General features: G+C 39.6%; 1 protein-coding gene across 1 annotated transcript in view; it reads right to left on the bottom strand.

Annotated features, from left to right (window-relative positions):
* The window catches only part of WDFY4 (WDFY family member 4), a 113,408-nt gene that overhangs the window by 83,643 nt on the left and 10,537 nt on the right, over positions 1-19,228 (bottom strand). The window contains exons 10-18 of the mRNA XM_053983638.1: positions 18,476-18,666; positions 15,403-16,013; positions 11,237-11,330; positions 7,200-7,414; positions 6,203-6,303; positions 5,040-5,247; positions 4,697-4,773; positions 3,787-4,005; positions 2,603-2,787 (exon numbers count right to left, since the gene is read on the bottom strand). Coding sequence (XP_053839613.1) covers positions 2,603-2,787; positions 3,787-4,005; positions 4,697-4,773; positions 5,040-5,247; positions 6,203-6,303; positions 7,200-7,414; positions 11,237-11,330; positions 15,403-16,013; positions 18,476-18,666 — 1,901 coding nt within the window. The remainder of the gene's footprint in view (positions 1-2,602; positions 2,788-3,786; positions 4,006-4,696; positions 4,774-5,039; positions 5,248-6,202; positions 6,304-7,199; positions 7,415-11,236; positions 11,331-15,402; positions 16,014-18,475; positions 18,667-19,228) is intronic.

A 19,228-nucleotide genomic window follows, 5' to 3' on the forward strand; every position in this document is an offset into this window, starting at 1 on the left:
AAGCTAAGGAAAGGAGAAGGAAGGGAGGGAATTCGTGATTTACAGTGCTTGCCTCCTACAGCAACTGCTCCATGTGCTGAAGCGCTGCTTCCCAGGAAGTGGCTCAACAGCATTCACTGATTTGAAGTAGAAAATAAACCGATTAATTTTTTTTCTCTTTGCTTGTGCACATGAAAACTCACTTCTGCTTTAATAAACTCCCTTATCTCAACTTATTAGTCATTTTCCACCTTATTTTCTCTCCTCTGTCCAGCTGGGAAGGGGAGTGATACAGCTGCTTGGTGGGCACCTGGCATCCAGCCAAGGTCAACCCACCACAACAATTATAAACTACTGTTCAGAAATTGGACTTCAAGAAGTACTCTATACATAAGCATTTTGAATGTTTAAGCCTAATTTTTGTTCCAAAAACACAATCAAAAGAATTTTAAGTATTGGCAAAGAAAAACCCTGCCTTGACTCCAAACATATTTTTCCTTTCCTAACTTCATAATCCTGACAGTGACATTCAACACAGAAAGACAAGTTACAGTTACTTTGTACTGGCATAAATGGAGAATAAGCAGTTTTTGAAGAGTGTAGATTGTCCAATTGCATCAGTAAATTTCAGTGGAGCTAACATTGTTTAGGAAACATTTATTTGTTTAGGGCCATTTATTTTTGGTACCAAAATAATGATTTGGCTTCCTAAACTGAGTCTATTATTTTATTTAACTGTAGAGAGCTTTAACAGAAAGTAGTTGGAATTTTTTGGTAGAGAGAAACTATAGTGTACTTTGGGGCTTAGCCCTGTTTTTAACAAATTGTTGTTAGGATGGGAGACTCCAAGCATTCATCTACTGGTCTCTGACTACTGAGATTTAGAAAACAGGGATGGTCAATATTAAGAGGCAGGAGCTGACACTTCAGTGAATAAATATTAGACTTGATGCAGCACAGTAACACATCCCACTCCAGCTCCACCAACTAAAAATTGCCTTTGGTATTGTTAACAACCTTTGTCCATTTCTAATTTCTTAGGCAATCTCTTCTTCACTGTACATATCAAGATGAAGGCTTACATTAAGTCAGTGAACCCAACATTGTGACAATCTTTTGTTTACTAAAGGATTATTTTATTTATATAAGCTCTTTCACTGAACGTTAAACACACTTGTTGTGAATTCTTTCATCAATTGCAATGTTTAGGCCTAGTTTTATTGATGACTTTCAGTCTCATTTGAAGAAAGTCAAATTAAATTAAATTTTCATTCTTGAAATGGATATAGGTCCCAAAAGACATTTATAAGACAGATGATTTTTCTCAAGTATGGGAAAGAGAATATTTGGAATTAAACAGGTTGTGTTTACAGGGGAAAAATAAAACACACAAGTAAGCTTTGCACGTGCTGAGATTGAATTAAAATATGGGAACAAAAAGAAGGAGACCAAGGTTGCAAGTTTCAATTCATAAAAGGATTCTACTCAAAAACCAAAAATCCACCACACCAACCAGAGATATAATAGAAAGAACAGGCTGCATTTTCTACACTGCATTCAAAATCCAAAAATCAGATCTCTGAAATAGTATGAGACTAACTGCAAATCCAGGAGCATGATGATATTAATAACAGAAACCAGGGGCTATTCTCATTTATCTCATAGATTATGAAGCCTTCAGGTACATTTGGATTACTTTTGCCTGTTATTTCATCCAATCTGAGAACTGACTGCTGTGCGACAAAAATCACAAGAAATTGCATATTAGGGGAGATACCAGTACACCAATATTAGCAGTGAACTCATGAACTGATATCATCTCACACACTGAACAACTAACCCAGAGGAACACTTATCTGTTCCTGAGTGCTTAGTGTGCTAGTGAGGAAAAAGACCACTGCCTGATCGTTCAAAGAGTGCAAGAGAAAGAGGACAGCTTGAAATGTGACCAAATAAGATGCTTGAGGAAATTCCTCCCACCTTTGGATTCTTGCAAAGAGCTGACCAGTCACAGCAGCTTATTTTGCTGTGACCTTTCCACTTTTCAAGAGCTTTCTTGAAAAGAAAGAGTGGAGACTCTCTGAATAACTCATCACCTTTGCAGGTTTTAGCCTAAAACCAAGTCGTCCTTGATTTAGGACTCTCTGGCCACACCTTGATATGAAGTACTTTTTAGAGCTGGCAACCTCTGCAGATCTTGGGCTTAAACCGATAGATCCTCTGAATCACTAGTAAACTCAGAAAATTTTGACCTGAGGGTACAACTGAATTTCAGCAACATAACCCTGAGCTACCTGCAAGCTAGGTACCCCTGACTCTAGAGAAGCATCACCACACAAATTGCCCTGGTTATCTACATGCTGAGGGGGAGAGGAGAGCTATTTCAAAGCATCAGTATAAGCTGAGAACATACTTCTGAAAAGCAGCAGAAGTACACCCTGTTTTGTACAGATTTCTGACTCCACTCACACCAAGCACAGTGGCAGGTGTTACATGTGTGAATCACCATGCTTTGAGTTTCTCAGATAATTACTGAGAAGTCATTGTAGGTGCGCTGGGAGATGAAAATAAAAAGCAATGCAAAGTAAAAGTCAGGCACGAGATCTATGCAGAGAGCCTTTACCTTTGCGGAGCCAAGCATCTGACCATTTATGTAAGCAGACACAATGCAGCTCTTCTTTGCTTCCTTAGCAACTGTCACTGTGAGATGATGCCACTGGCCAGTGACAAGAAGTTTGCCACAGCCAAACTTGACTTGCCCTGGAAATGGGGAGGGATTTAGAACCTCACCCTCAGGTTCCATAATATCTGTAACAGCAAAAATAGGGGAAAAGTCAACAGAAAGTTTCTCATCTTCACCTGCCTCTGGAACACAACTTACAAATGTGACAGAAAAAACATGACACTCTGTGGGTAGAGTGTGATTTGATGCTATTACGTCTAATGTCTTAAAAACACTGCCCAAGGTCTGTTATCAGGACCTACAACTTGCATAGCTCTCAAGATCCCTCCAGCATACGTCTCACCCTCCCAAATAATACCTGCTATCTGCCTTGATGCTGCAAAACTACCCTGAACTAGGGCAAACCCAACATATTCACTAAGAGGAGAAGCACTCAGTGTATTTACAGAGTTAGCTGACACAGAGAAAAAATTCCTAGCAGATCCATGAGATGATAAAAGTCTCCATATTAATTTGTAGCTTTTATGAAAAAAGGCAAGCTGGAATTTTTATTATTCTCTAAGGCAATCAGAGCACTCACACAATGTCAGCTGTGCATGAAAAAGTCCCAGCTACTATTTCCACTACATTTCCAACCTCCTCTGAAATATTCAATCACATTTACATTTGAAGTACCCACTCTAGTCAATAAGGAAAAGGGGATAAATATCAACAGGGAACAATATTAACAGACTGGCATAACAGAAAACATTCTGAAAGCGAGGAGAGAAAATGAGTTGTTTCATTGGGAAGCTGGACCACTCCCCAAATCCTCAGTCCTACTCTCCAAGCCTGCTTAGCGTCACACAGAGCTGACTGGTTCATGCCCAGTCTCCACAACCGCACACCACAATATAAGTGACACTTGAAAATTTTCCACTGAATATTGCAGTAATTCACAATGCCTACAGCAAACTTAAAAATTAAACATGGGCAACAATTACAATCATGACTGGATTCAAGAAGAAAACTGAAGAGAAATCTCATTAATATCCTGGGTACTTCAAAGAAGAGGAAATTTATTAATGAAAAATTCCAGATAACAAGAGGACACAGCACTGCAACTTGACAGAAAAGAGCCTTACCAAGTGGCTGGAATTCCACTTCTTCTGTAGAAATGACCAAAGAAAGGTCCTGTGGCAAGAAGCTTACAGAAAAGCAAACAAATTCTTGCTCTGTTCTTGACATGTGCCTCACAATGGTAAGGAAGCGGAGTGGGTGGCTGTGGTGCACCAACCCAAACTTGCTAACCAGGAACCAGCAGGACAGTGTCAGGCCACTTGAGGGAGGGAACATTCTGCTGCCTGTAGATAGGAACAAAAAAGTATTAAGGAAGTTTTCTTTTCTTGTGCAGCCATTAGCAAACTGCTTTCTGTTTCATTCTTCCATACCATGGAAGAACCAACATTAGATTATGGGGTTTAACTTCTATTCTGTTGGACTTCGTTGCCTGTATTCAATATCACAGAGATTGCACATATGATCTGTGCACATGTATAAATGACCTAAAGCTGACTGATGAGAAATGAGCACTAGATCTCCATGCTGTGGAGCAGATGAATTAGCAGTCTCTGAGCCAGCAACAAGTTCTCAAATTTCACAAAAATTCAGGAAGCTAAAGGTACAACCATTTCCCAGTTCACCCAATAGAGGATTTTGTTGTATAGGAGAATCCCATTAAGGGACAGTTCCTATTCCTTCCATAGAAGATTACCCTAAAATCTGGTGGCTCTTACTCATTAAGACTGTTTTCTTAGAAGCCTGCTTTAAATTTGTATTGCTAATATTAATTCATCACCCTACGAAGCTGCATCCAATTCCCCATTTTGCTGAGCACTACAAGTTCTACAGTTCAGAGCTGGTCTGGGACGCAGAGATAGAAGTGTTTTGGAGCACACAGCCTATGTGCTGCCCTTTCTTACAGCTGCTGAATGTTTTCATTGGGGCTGAGAACTCAGTGCTCCCAGCAAGCTGTAGGTGAGTCACAGCACTTACCCATGCCAGTCCCTCCCGAGACAGATTGGTCTGCACTGGATCCCATGACAGTGGCCAAGGTAGGGAGGTATAAACACCTATAAAAAAGCAAGCAAGAACCCGTCATCAGAAACAGAACCTGAGGGTCACCAGTGACTTCTGGTATTGCAGAATCATGGTGGCAAGGCAGAGAGCAGGCTGTCAGCAATAAGACAGTAACAAAATATGTTGGCAACATTGCTGCATGGAAGGCAGCCATAGGGTACCATAGATTAAGAAGAAGAGAGAAGTGAATGATTACTGTGTTCAGAGTAAGGGTTTGGAGACCCCAGAGCAGCTAAAATAAAAGCAACAGCAGCAATACCCATAGCCTTCCATGGACATGTCAAACTCCACAAACGACGGAGCTAAAGCAGTGCTGTGCAGCTGGAAGTTCCGAGGGGATGTCATGGAGATAAGGCTCATGGCAGTCTGGAGTGCCAGTGCAGATCCCTTAGACAGCCAAGGAGAGGTCCTGACAGGCACAACAGTCTGAGGATCAGATTTACTGTTCAGCACACTCTCTTCTGAACCTGAAAGATTAACATAGTGCCTAACCAGATCAGTGTCTGCAAGTCTTTTTCCAGCCACAGGTATTACCCATATTCTAGGCCCTACTCAGCACATCACTTCATGCTCTTGAGATAACACATCCTCAGCAGCCAACAGAAATCCTACAGCAATACAAAACAATATTGCACTGAAGACATTTCAAAATGGGAGGCTGTCAGGAGAGCTATAGCCATAGTTTTGCCATATTTTCTTCCCACACATCTTCAGGCAACTCCAGCACTCACCCTACTAAAAAATGTCCCCAACCCATTGGTTTCATTTTTCTTGTACAAAGACCATTCATTCAACTCTGCTGTAACAGAATAGTCACAAGCAACACATGGGAGAGGATATGAAGAATGACTGCAAAGAACATAATACCCAAATACAGACCATACTGCATCAGGTGTCAGGCATGAGACTAGTTTAAGCACCAAATACTGCAGCCTCTCATCTATAAAATACATTAGAGCAGAGAAATGACTCAGATGGAAAACAGCCTGCATAAGCAAGGTAGATTACTAGGATATCCCTAGGGACTACAAAAAGCAGTGTTCTTTATTCCCATCCTTATTCTATTTCTGTCTATAAAACACAGGAAAAATATGCTGCAAGCAAAGGAGACACTGTCCTTGATGTGTAGAATATTAATGTTTTTATAAACCATGTCCATGTCTGATCCAGCAAAATGTGAGTCTATACTCCGCATCTAACTTGAGCAAAGATTTAATTTGATCTGTGCTGGCCATTGGATCAGCTCTCAGTGTTGGTCAAGTACCACCCAATCTGGGGAATACCCAGTGAAAATCTTCTAGGCATACTCCACCTTCACAGTGACTGTCTCAGAGCAACCTACTCAACAGCATTTCCTGTCATTTCAGAGACATCTCTGACTCAGCCCCTGTATCAGCAACAGGCTGTTCATTGTGTGCTTACCTGCATTAGCTGAATCACTCCCCTGACAGGAAAGGACCTTAGTCTTGTTTGCACTGGGCCTAGAAGGTAGTAACGGAGAACCTCCCAACCACAAAAATTGCCTAATGTGAAAAAAAAAAAACAAAACAAAATAAAAAGCCATTTAAAAAAAGGAAGGCAAACAAGCCAGACACTTTTGGAGTCAGAGCAATCATGCAAATAGAGTCTTTCTCCAGGGACTTCTGGAGAACGATTTTTTTATCGAACACCAAATTTTAAAGACATCCCAAAGAGAACAGAAGAAATGCTTTCCATTGTAGCAGCACAAATATTTTGCTTGCTTTACATTTCCTTTCAAGGTTTTCCTGTTGGAAAAAAAGAATCAAAGATTGCTTTTCTTCATCAATATTTTTGAATAGCCCTAATTTTTCAGAAAAAAAATCTGTTGTCTGGGGTTTTTCATTGAGTGCTTTTTTTATAAATCCTATTCCCAATTTGAACGAAAGAAATACAGTCTTCCACTGAACAGTTAAATTCACCTGCACTCTGGTAGCTGTTAGGTACTGTAATGTCTAGCACTTGTTAGCATTTATGAAGTGCAACTTCAAACTGGAAATAGCAACTGAGGAAGAAGATTGCACTTTTTATTTTTGCTTCTGTCATTGACATGGATCTGAGACATGAGAAAGTAATTTTTACTCTGCAGAAAACAGCTTCTCCATATAAATACTAGGAGAGAATAAGCCTGTTTGTTTTGCAATGACTTAATTAGTTCATTCATAAATGGCTTTATAACCCCTGCAGAGATGATGCAGAACACTACAGACTCATACCATCTTCAGGAGTGATTTAAGCATATATCCTGCAATCAATGAGAAAGGAGGATTAACTGGGACTTGAAAGAAAAGGCTGAGTCTTGCTGAATTAGAGCACTACGTGAAGCATCTAATTATTTTCTAAACTTTGCAAAAAATGGCACCATTAAAGCAAATTGCTTCCATTAGATACAACCTTATACCTTAACACATGTGGCTCAACAGCCTGTGATGCAAGCTTCTCAAACACCCTGGTGAGGGGCAGGTGCAGGGGATGACTGTCACTGCAGAAAGCATCTTGACAGGAGGTTATGACTGTGCTCAGCAGGCCAGATTCACACATCACCTGACGACTCTTCTCTGACTTCACCAAGGACTGGATATGATCAACCAGAGCACACTGGATTTCCTGGGAAAGCTGAAATGAGCACAGAAGTAAAGCCAGAGAGCTGGAACCAAACTGTATAGGACAACTGATTTATTCTGTTTTAATTTGTTTTTCAGTTGTCAAATCCCTGAGTGTAAACATCTGGTCCAGAAAAGAAGCCCCTAAGGCAAGAGGCTCAAGCAGAACTGCATGGCTTTCCATCAAGCTCTGCACTAAAACAGTGTGCATTTATTCATCTGAGCAGCTGCCTGGCCAAACACAGCTCAGCTCTCCTGCCTCATCTCTCTGGCGGTGAAGGAAGAAAACAATGAGCTGTCATTCAAAAACAAGGCACTACCACCAAGGACAGGTTTTTAGGCAGAAACTCCAAGACCAACACAGGAACTCAGAATATGTTTAACATTAAGCCTGTGGAGAGCCATATTGGCATGAACTACTCTTCATTCTAAAAGCACTGTACTTAAAACTGTATCAAGCCATGTCACGAAAAAAATTAAACACTTCTTTATATGTTTTGCTGAATTGAAGCTTTGCTTCATTATTGCTTCTTAATGATCTTTAAGTCTCTCAATTCTCATAAATTATCTTCAGAGCAACTTGTTCCCAGTTAGAAATGTATTGTACCCCATTGACCTAACTAGATTCATGTAAAAGTAACTGGATCATATATTTAAACACAAATCTTAAAAAGATGAATTATTCCCTATTTCAAAGAGCTTCCAAGCTTTCTCACATGCTCTTCTAGGAAATAGACATGCAAACTTTTAAAGAAAAGGACAACAATGGTGACAGATGCACAAATAGAGGCAATGGGATTTGATTTTATAACATAAATGAGAAGCAACTGGATTCAGAAGAAGCTTTTTAAGTGTAAAGAGGAATTGAGCTCTTTTGCATTCAACCAGACAAAGCCAATACAGGACAATTTCAAAGCCAACAAGCAATTTGTTTTCGAAGTGTCCCCAACTGCAACACTTAGAAAACAATGCATACATTGCAACATACATACTGTTTTTGCAAACTCAACTACCATTTGTCATATCTGAAGGGTGAGTTCTTTGGATAGCATTTTCTTCTCTCTGAAGGACTATTCATTGCCAGGGACATACATTTCACTGTACATTGCATTACACACAGAAAGTGTCCACCAGACTGAACTACATTATTACAGAGTGTTTCAAAGTCTCACAACTTTTAAAATCTTTTAATTAACATTTTACTCCATTTCTGACTATATGCGGGAACGTATGTGTAAATAACACTAAGCAGAAAATGACACAGGTCTTGACTAAATGAAGCAACTCGTTTATTCCAAAATAAATCCAATAAAAGCATAACAGTGTACAAAAAGATTGATTGTTTTCATTAGGCTAGCAGCTCTGTCAATACCAATATTGCCTTGTTTTGAATAAAATGAGCTGTTTTCATGGATCTTTGTTCCAGTAAAATGAGATTTTAGTGGAAATATTAAAGGTGGCCAAGAAACCACGCTGTGTATTTCTGTATGCATGGATTGATTTTCTTAACACTTATTACTTGCACTGTGAATCAGGATATTGAAGGTGCAGTTAGAATGCAGCTGAGCTCTGCCTCAGATTAGAGTTTTAAGGGCAAATGTCACCTACCAATTTGCCCAATATGCTTAAGTAGTTCCCAGATTCTTTCTCCTAAGTACCATAGTTTCAAAACTTGGTAGCTGAATTTAGTTCACTGTTATTTGTCTTCCAGGTTATTATGCTATATTCAAGATAAGCAAAAATAATGAACTTTTGTCACTGTGCATTCACTTCAAAAGGATGTAATTTCCTTAGATTGAAGAACAAAATACCATTATGTGTGCAGAAATACTTGAAAAATTTTACTTTTTTAACATCTAAAGGGAGAACAATTAATTTAGCCTAAATTTAAAACAGGGATAAGTTTCTTTTTAAAAGATGCAAAATCCTTATTGATGGACAATGTTTTACTTTCACAACAGTGACTATGACAGCAGCTCATCCTGTAAGAGACATGGATGAAAACAAAAAGGAAAAATCCAGCTGCAGAAGCAATAGTATTACTTAGTAAAAGTATAAATAATTTACATGATAAATTGTGTGAGTATTATATTTTTGTCTGTATTTAGAAGAAAACTGCCAGGATGATGAGACAAAACTGAAACAAGCTTTTATTCTCTTCTCAAAAGTTCTTTCCTTTCCCTTACCCACCCTTGGATCTCTGACATAACAAATGGGAAGGATTTGTCATGATACTCTGAAATCTTAAAATTTCAGTCAAGGATGACATGTGCCTGAGAGGAAACTTCTTTCTTTTCAAGGTAGAAAATACGCTGTGAATATCCTGGGCCACATATCTAAAGTGGATGCAAACCTGTCTCAATTTACTGAGTGTTTGAAACATGTGCAACAGTCTTAAATTCAGAGCAAGAAGCCCCTTAAGACTTTTTTATGAAAGTCTGCAGTACATCCACAAAGCCATTATTTCATCTTATCTAGCTGTTAAATACTGTGGCAGTAGAAAAAAAAAATAGTAACCTGTTTGGAACAGCATATATCTACCCAAAGACTAATTCCTTCAATTATTTTCCTTCTACCCCGTCAGTAGCCACTGAGGTTAAACCTTTTGCATCAGACGTTACCTGACTCCTGTGTTCCAAGTAGAATCTCCTGGCACAAAGATTCATGCAGTGGTATATGTTATGATTAAAGCTAATAAAATTCCAGCCTTATATGTTTCTGCCTGGCAGCATCAGTGAGCTTCCCAAGCTCTGAAATATTCTATTCATTTTCGCTCTCATTCAATGATTTTTCAATAGAAATAGCCAGGAAGATTCTATTTTTCCTTTATACTTTTTTGTGGGTTATTTTATGAGAACTCTTCAAGACATTTGTTAACTCCTAGCTAGGGTTTGACTCAGGACCTTGCGTAATAGTGGTCCAATTTTACCTGAAGCAATCATATTCACAACAGAAATACTAAAATGCTACCAGTAATATTTTCTTATTGACTAAGAGAAAAGGAGTGAGAGAAAAAAAGAAAATATGAGCATGCTTAAATACATAACTGGAATTTGTGCTCTAGGCCTTCATACTTTTAAGAACACTGCCACCTACTGAGGATCTGAAGGCTCTTCTTACAGAGCTCAAGTCCTGGAGCCAATTCCAATTTCTTGATGACACTCTCGTCCAATTAACCCTTCTACTTATTTTTCAGAAATTAATTACTGTAATTAACAAAATTTCACTAGCTCATGGATTGATTCCAATAAATAGAGTTGGAATGTGCCAGCAGTTATTTATTCCTTTCAGAGCTCTGGATGAAGAACCCGGTTTTATTTCAGTCCCTTCATATGTACTTTGACTGCATTCAAGTATTTTAGACCAAACAGCCAATACGATATAGGCAGTATCTTTATTCAGAGTGGGTGTGTATATATATGGCAGATTTGACAAAGAAAAACACATTCTAAGCTGCATTAAAAGTTTATGGACCGTTAGGTCTGAAGTGTCAGACTGTTCTTGTTGCTAGGCCTGTTGGCTATACGTAAAACAGTTTTCAAGGCACTTCTACATTATGCCTTTGCAATAACTATTCTGAGACCAAAATCCATATACTGCATCAGGCAGGTACAGAAATGCTTTGGCAAACTGACAGCCAATAGTTTTTCTTACATCTACTACAATAGTTGTTCTTACATCTACTGACTCAGTGAAATTTGTGCTGTTCCTCCTGACAATGTTTTAGGTAAATTTTAGCACTGCCACATTTGCAAAGACTAAGCAGTTCCTGAAATGAAGCTACAGAGAAGTAGAAGACACTGTTTAGATGGTATTTTGGTATGTTCAGACTCACCGGAGCATATCCTTCTTTGTACAGCTTTGGCAACAACCTCACCATGACACAGACAGCACCTGGATGTACAATGGTGCAGTCTCTCATTTCCAACCTGCAGTAAAAACACACATCATAATTATCATTAGAACAGCAAAGAGGTTCTAACACTGTTCCAGCAGAGCACAGCATTAAATCCTCCTAGTAGCAACCAGTCTCAGCACTGGAAACTAAGCAAACAATACAAATGACCCGGAACAGCTGGATGCCTCCTGAGAGTAACAAAGACAGGACATCACCTGCTCATGAGCTGACATTTCAAGGACTTGCACATTCACAGATGTGAGGCAGCCTCTTTAAGCAAATTTTGTCTTTGAAGGTATTTGCAGAACAGAAAACAGACAACCAGAGGAATCACTGATGCATCAGTCCACAATCAGTATTATCCTTTTATTTTCTAGAAGTTTATAACTTGAGTTATACATTAACTTTAGTACTTTAAAATAAAATGGAAATAAGCAAAGGTGAGACAGTCTTGATGAAATCAGTATGCCACCCTCCCCTTCCAACACTAGAATTTGCCTAAAGTAGTGAAAATTCAATTTGCCTAAAATTGAATATCTGCTTTCCCACCAGTTTTCATTTTTTGCCACTTATGACCTTTATATATTCAAGCACAGGAAGGAACTGAGGAATCAGAGACATCACAGAGAAGATCTGCTAATGCCATGATGCAGGCTAGAGGTCAAATATATCTCAAAGATGAACCCACAGCACAGCAACTACTCTAGTTTAGGCACTACAGGCTCATCCTGTTTAGAGTATCATCAGCATTTCTGGGTGCACCTCTGAACTGGAATTGTGATGTGCACTGTCAGAAATATCTGTCCCAAGCAGATCTCACACGAAAAGCAAAGGAAACACCTAATGGCTGTAATTAGAGTGACAAAATAAAGCACAATATGCTTTATGAACTGTATAAAACACAAGGTACAAGAATAAGAGTAAGCATTAAAAAAAAAAAAAAAAAAAAAAAAAGAAGAGTTTTACCAGGGACATAAAGGAGGGTAAAAAGGCTGCAATTAAACATGTTTGTTAGCCACTCCCAAAAAGGCTCATCTGATACAGCAGAACCGGGAGTAGTGTGGTGTGTAGTACACTGCCACACAGTGACAAATAATTTTTACTGCACCCTCAAGAAGGATAATTTCAAATTAATTGCTCATTTGCAATATTTTTGGTGCAATAAATCAAAATCAGGTCTGGTATAAAGAGTTGCTGCAGCAGTGGCTTCAGTGTCGATACGTACACCTGTACTTGACATGAATGTGGGCAAGTTTTTAAATGTCACAGAAAAAAGTACACTGAAAATACACTCTCATCTCCCTGAGAAAACCCAGACCTTTTAAAAAAGAAAAATCCAGGCTCACTAAAATCCATAGGGACAAAATAAAGCTGCCTGGCTGGAAACAAACCTGCCCAGGTGAGCCAGAGTGTGCCCAGGTGGCCAACAAGGCCAATGGCATCCTGGCCTGCATCAATAGTGTGGCCAGCAGGAGCAGGGGAGTGATTCTTCCCCTGTACCTGGCACTGGTGAGGCTGCACCTCGAGTGCTGTGTTCAGTTCTGGACCTCTCACTACAAGGACATCAGGGTGCTGGAGTGCGTGCAGAGAAGAGTAACAAGGCTCAAGGAGGATTTTTAAGAATATTATATAAGCCTTATCTCCACCCTTCTCTGTGGTTTCCTCTGAGGCCCTCATTTTATGGCCTGCCTTAGTACAAAAGCTGTGCTCCTGTTCCAGCTCCTCACGTCTGCAAATACCCCATCTCTCACACTCCTGCTCCAGGGATATCCAATCAGCCCTGTGACTCCACTCCATCTATCTCACCCGTTTCATGGTGAGAATTGCAAATCTGCTCTGCATTAGTGCTACTTAAATAAGATAAATAAGAGATTTTGGGGACAAAATGAGATGTCACAAAGAACCTGAAGAGCCATTAGCACAGTGAGCTGTCTGTGGTAACAGCAGCTGCAGCAGCCATGCTGCTTGGGTGGGCACAAAGAAGGGCTTCCCTCCCAAAGAGATCAGCCTCAGTTAACACAGCTTGCAGCAGGCTATGTCTAATCACCAGGAACAAAAGGAAAACCAGAGACTCCATCTGTCACAAAAGGTGTTTCAAACATTACTGCAGGAGCAGGAACACAGAGGGCTGGTTTTTAGATGGGAAAGACAGAGTCAATTCCCCTGTGTCCCGGAAGCTTGCAGCATCATTGACCACAGGACAGTGGAAGGGGCTAGAATATTATCCAGCATTAAAATACTAACTTTTCTATGTATTAGTCACAGGCTTCTGCAGGATCACCCCCTTTCCTTGCCTCCTTGGGAATATTAAATACGTGTTGCAAGATGGGGCATCACAGGCTACCTACACTCACTGCATTCAAGTTCCTCCTTTCAAGCTCCATAGCTGCTGCCTGAAACCTTTTCAGGGGGAAGTGTGAGTGTGGACTACAGCTAAGAGGAAGCTGCATTAGGGGAACAACAGGCTTGCAGAAACAATGGAATTTCTTATTTTTATTTTCATAAAATTTACTGTTGCAAAAGGATTCAGGCTGTATGGCTTGAAGACTGTCGGCTTTCCAGTACATGTTCCTCTTTTGTGTTTGCATACACTTGTCATGGACAGTCTCCAACCACCCCTAGCTAATCTGGCCTCCTTTTGTGCCTTCATGTCCCAGAACCAAGACAAACAATCCCAAATCAGACAGACACTGTGAACTGAAAGGGTCCCAGTTTACAGGATTAACATCTCCACAGGTGGTGTTCAGTAACTGTACAGCATCATATCTCAGCAGGCAAAACAACACAAGGAGATAGGAAGCCTTGCTCATTTCAGACCTAGTAATTTCAGAATGACAATCAGAAGACAGAGCCACACCCCTCCCAGCATTGCCCCAACCTAATCTTTCTCCTGTAACATCCCTGAGCCTCCCTTATACACACACTTCAACAACAGACAGGGTACTTCTCACAGCTACCATCATCTATGTACTCTATGCACATGGACCCATGTTCTCCCAAATCAGGCTAGGAAGATCTGCTTGGAAAAGAGCATTTATTCCTCCCAAGCTACCAAGGCCTCTCCCCAGCACTGAGTATCTAACCAGACAGGGAGCAAACATCTCCATGACTACTTTAAAACCTCCTGCACAGGGTACAAAGAAATCCACCACATGTTTTTTTACTTGCTTCAAACAAGTATAAATATAACTAGAAATGCTTATTCAGCCTGCTTCAGTACACAGGGAAAAGAGTTCTGCTGACTTCAGTGACTGCTGCTACGAGTGGCAGACATCATGTCTTGGTCTTTAATTTGGAAGATGACTTTGCAATAATCTACAGTAAGGCTTGAAGAAATCTCACTCTTATCAACTTAGCCTTTTCAAGCATAACTCCAACCAGAAACAAATTTGATAAAATGATTGAGATTCAAGATAAGCTAGAGAAAAATGAATGGACTGAAAAATCTCATGAGTTACAAAATGCAGGTGATTCAGAACTGATTCACAGCTGACAGCTATGCTGATTTCTGGTATGGTCTTCTCTTCCTACCAAGGATATATATTTTGACATAAACCTTCATTCAATGAAGTAGGCAGCATGACTGTTCCTTTTCCTATTTTCTCTATTTATGCATGAATAAATGGGAGTGTGTCTGCACATGTGCTTGGACACACATGCTTGAGGGAGCATTTAAAATACCTTAGCTTAACTTTTATTTTTAATGTATTGAGTGACTGGAAGCAGCTTTCCACATAACTGAAAAAGTCAAAATTGATCAGAGCAGGTTCAAGCAGTGACTAAGCACAAGATTTAAGTCCCAGCAACCTTCTTCTAAGACTCCATTCCTGCTCCAAGTTTGCAGGTGTCAGAATCTTCAACATAAACTCTGCAACTCTTGGGGCTGTGTGCCCCACTGCTGCACTAAATCCTTATACCCCAATTTTTTCCATCATTTACCTTTCCAAAAGCATTGATTTCTGCTGCCTGGAGGACTGGGAGTTGGGGTTGAACGGATTTGTTTACCCTTGGCAGGTTATACCACACATTACCTCAGTTTACTACCATATAAAATGTACATATCAGCCTTAGTACTCTATTTCCTGTAGCAAATAAAGGCTTACTTCTCTTCAGGGTTTCCCCATAGCATATAGGCAGAGGCACATAATTCATTGCTTGGTCTTTTGAAAGCAACAGGATGCTCTTCTTGAGCTTGGGGTGCCTCCTGATCATCTCTTGCTTCTTCTCCCATCTCTGGCTTCCTCTCCTTAAAGTAGCTTTCCTGATGGAGGGTTCCTTTGAGCATATGATCAAGAAAACTCAGAATCCAAATGCAGTTTTTTAGCCATCCTGGGAGAGGTTCTGAAGAACAGAATGCTGCATCCAAGAATTCTGCAAATGTCCTTGTCTTCTCAAGGCTCACAGGAATTTGCCTTTTCCCTTCTGTCCAGAAGCATCCAAGTGATCCGAGATCCTCTGCCATCTTTTCAAAGAGACCATTCCTCTGGAAGAAGGTGCTGTTGACAGGGTCTAGGTGCAGGGCTGCAGTTATCCCCTGAAGAGCATAGAAAACCAGCTCCAATATACAATTCTGTCCAACTGCTGCCCACTGCCCACATGGAGGGTCCTGCAATGCACCTTCCATGTCTGAGAGGAGGGACAGGAGCCCATTGAATCCACTGCAGGTTCTGAAAGCTGAATGGCTCTTGGGACTCTCCAGTATCCTCAAGAGTGACTACCAAGAAGAAAGAAAACAAAAGAAGCACTTAAATCAAGGGGAAAAGAAGCTTTAGAATATTTTAAAATTGCAAGTTTGCACAAAAATTCTTTCACTGAAATTTCACTCTTTGAGGGAGGAGGGGAAGGTGGTCAAAATAAAGGTCATCACTGCACAACTTCTCCTCCCTTTCCCCATATACCCAATGAATCATACAACCAGGACTTGAATGCACCCTTAGGAGCTGCTAAAGCACTCAGCCTAACAGGTACAGAACAGGAGGAAGCAAAGAGATCAAATTTCCTGTTTTACATATCCTAGTCATTTTGGCCAGAGGTAGTTTCATATCTTTGGCTGTTCTTTTACCAGTCTTCTCAGACTCAAGCAGCTTGCCTTTGACCTAGCTAAATGGAAATAAAGATTAAATTGCAAATACCCTCACAGGGAAACTGGCAGGAAGGCACAGCTCTCTACAGACAGGTGTTCCTGCAGCCCTGAATGCACATGAGAACCCACACTAAACTTCTGCTCATATGACTGACAAGGCCCCAAAAAACCAGCAACATGGGATGGTACAAAGAATATTGCAAGTAGCAGGCTCTCCTCGTTAAGAAAGACAAGAATACCTTTTCTCAGGTGAGGTATTTTTAAAGTTTGCACAACACTTTAGAGGAAAAAAGCCATAAAAAGTAAGATCTCAAGACAGTGAAATCATTAGATTTTATCTAACTTCAATAGGCTTTAAGCAGGTTATAAGTGAATGCCACTTGACATATATAAAAACAACTTAAACTATTTGCCAATTTTGAATGTTATGGGCTTGTCATTTTGAAACAAATCTGGAAAATTTATTAAGAACTGTGGAAGTAAAATTGGTGAGAAAAAGGAGCTTGCAAGGAAACAGTCTACTGCATTTGAATATAATTGATCCCAAGTTTTTGGGGTGTCGCACAATTCATTTTGTACAGGGACTGTTCAGATTTGATGCTGTACCTTTGCACATTAGAAAGGGTTAATTTTACATATAGATCACCCCAAGAGATATCCAATGAAAGAGCTTTACTTCACAACCTCCTGAGGAGGAACAGCTTTTAACAGAAGTATATCTGCCCATAACAGGACCTAGGACTGTGAGAAAGGGTTGTGAGAACTGAAGGGGGAGGGAGCACTCTATTACTGTCATTCAATTTTGTATGATAATGTATCACACCAGGCAGAGACTTCTGAACAGGGAGCAAATTTAATAACTTAGAGCTGAAGTTATCAGGATGGCTTTAACGCATTCCAAAGTAGGTCAACAGTAAACACATTTCCTCCAGCTTTAACTCAGTTAGAATTTAATCACCTGTGAGTTAGTATTCCTCTGTCTTGAATCTATAAAACTGATGTCTGCTGGAAACCCCATAACTCAGTTACTGCTAACAGAATTTATTTCACACATTCCATTATTTGTTATTCCTCATAATTGTCCACGTGCCACACTGGAATATGGCAGTGCTAATTGCATTTGGGTTCAGGCTTTAACAGCTAAATATACATTAGCAAATCAATCTGAATTTGTGTGTAACACAATCACAGTCCCAATGGATAAAGAAAATAAATTCATTTGCTTACATTATACTTTAATACAGTTATCATTTGCAAAATTAGACACTGAAGTTGCATTTATTTTCATATTAGTTTGGACACCATACTCAACTTTTCCACAGATACTGTTAAAGTTTACTATTTCAAATCAAAGCTACAAACTTCATCCTTTTAAATTTTTTTAAATAACATAGTTCTTTTGTTATAGACACAGATATTGTACAGAAAAGTGAATTTCATTCACACTTGACAGAGAAGGTAGAAAGAAATTTTAAAATCAGTGCTTACAACAGTGCTGCTTTTCAACTGGATGCCTATGACCTAAACCACAATAAAACACCATGATTCTTTCTTCTGTTTCATTGTTTAGGGATCAGACACTCTGGGGTCAATAGAGGCTATGACTAGTTCTTTCTCCAAACATTCATAAAATTCTTCCTTTCCATTGCCTCATCTCTTTTTACATGACACTTGTGTTTGTGAGAAATGACAAAATTAAGGACAGCAAAGTTTCAACCTTGAAAACTTATCAGAATGAAGCTGTTCATCTCATGCCTATCTTGGCTCTTCCAATCTTACTGCTTCACATCTTACATCCTCTCTCCACTTCCATCCACATTTGTTTCTCCTTTTTCTGTCACGTTACATAGAACTGCTCATACAATTGTGCCTCTAGCATTTCCATTTTCCCTCTTGCATTACTATTTAAGTCTTCAAAATACTTTGTAATCTGATACTGAGTGAAGGTATTGACCACACAGGCATTGCTAAAAACCAGAGTGCCCAAGTTACCATAATCTAGAGCTATCCTATGGCTCTTTCTTCTGCTCTTACATCTTGAAAAAAGATAGTTCCCAAGAAAACAATGCCCAAGTGAGAGCCACATGAGTTACCTTCAGAAGATCTAGTTTCAGGTGCAGTTCCCATTGAGTGGAAGAACAGAGGGCCCCAATAACAATGCTCATATATTCTTCATAATTGATGACTGATAACTGCTCCAAGATGCTGAGAGTAGCACTCCTGTAGCACTCATCATCCAAAAATATCTTGATATATGGCACCATTCCATAGTCCTTCAGAACAACTAGGGACAAACACATTATCATTTGTTAAACTATCCTTTGCTTGTAGTTTATACAGGCAGATTTTCAGTGTTGGTGTGAAGTGCCACAACAGCAGGACAGGTAAGAAGAGCACCTGGTTAAGCTAAAGATGTCGCAAATGGAATGGCTAAGAACAACTAAGGATAAAATGACTGGATGACCATGATTTCCAATCATCAGAGATTACAGGTTCCCAATACAATAATGAATGAAAAAGCAAAGACACCTTAGTTTCAGTTTAAGCATCTCTTTCATTTAGGAAGGGAACTTTTTGATAGTTTCTGAAAATATATTTACACTGTCCAAGATGCTGCAAACATGATGACTCGAGGGTTCCAGAGTGAATTGAGTGGATTCTAGTATTCAGTAGCATTCACTCCTGTACTATGTTCCACAAGATTCTCTACAAGCAGACTTCTTAGGTATAACACAAATAGAGGGTGTTCCTCAGCATGCACCTGATCCAATCAAGATTTCAAATAACAGATATAATGGAAGAAAATCTGGATGAACAAACAATACACAAGAGTCAAGTACACACTT

The sequence above is a fragment of the Vidua macroura genome, chromosome 8 (assembly GCF_024509145.1).
Source record: "Vidua macroura isolate BioBank_ID:100142 chromosome 8, ASM2450914v1, whole genome shotgun sequence".
NCBI classification, from domain to species: domain Eukaryota; kingdom Metazoa; phylum Chordata; class Aves; order Passeriformes; family Viduidae; genus Vidua; species Vidua macroura.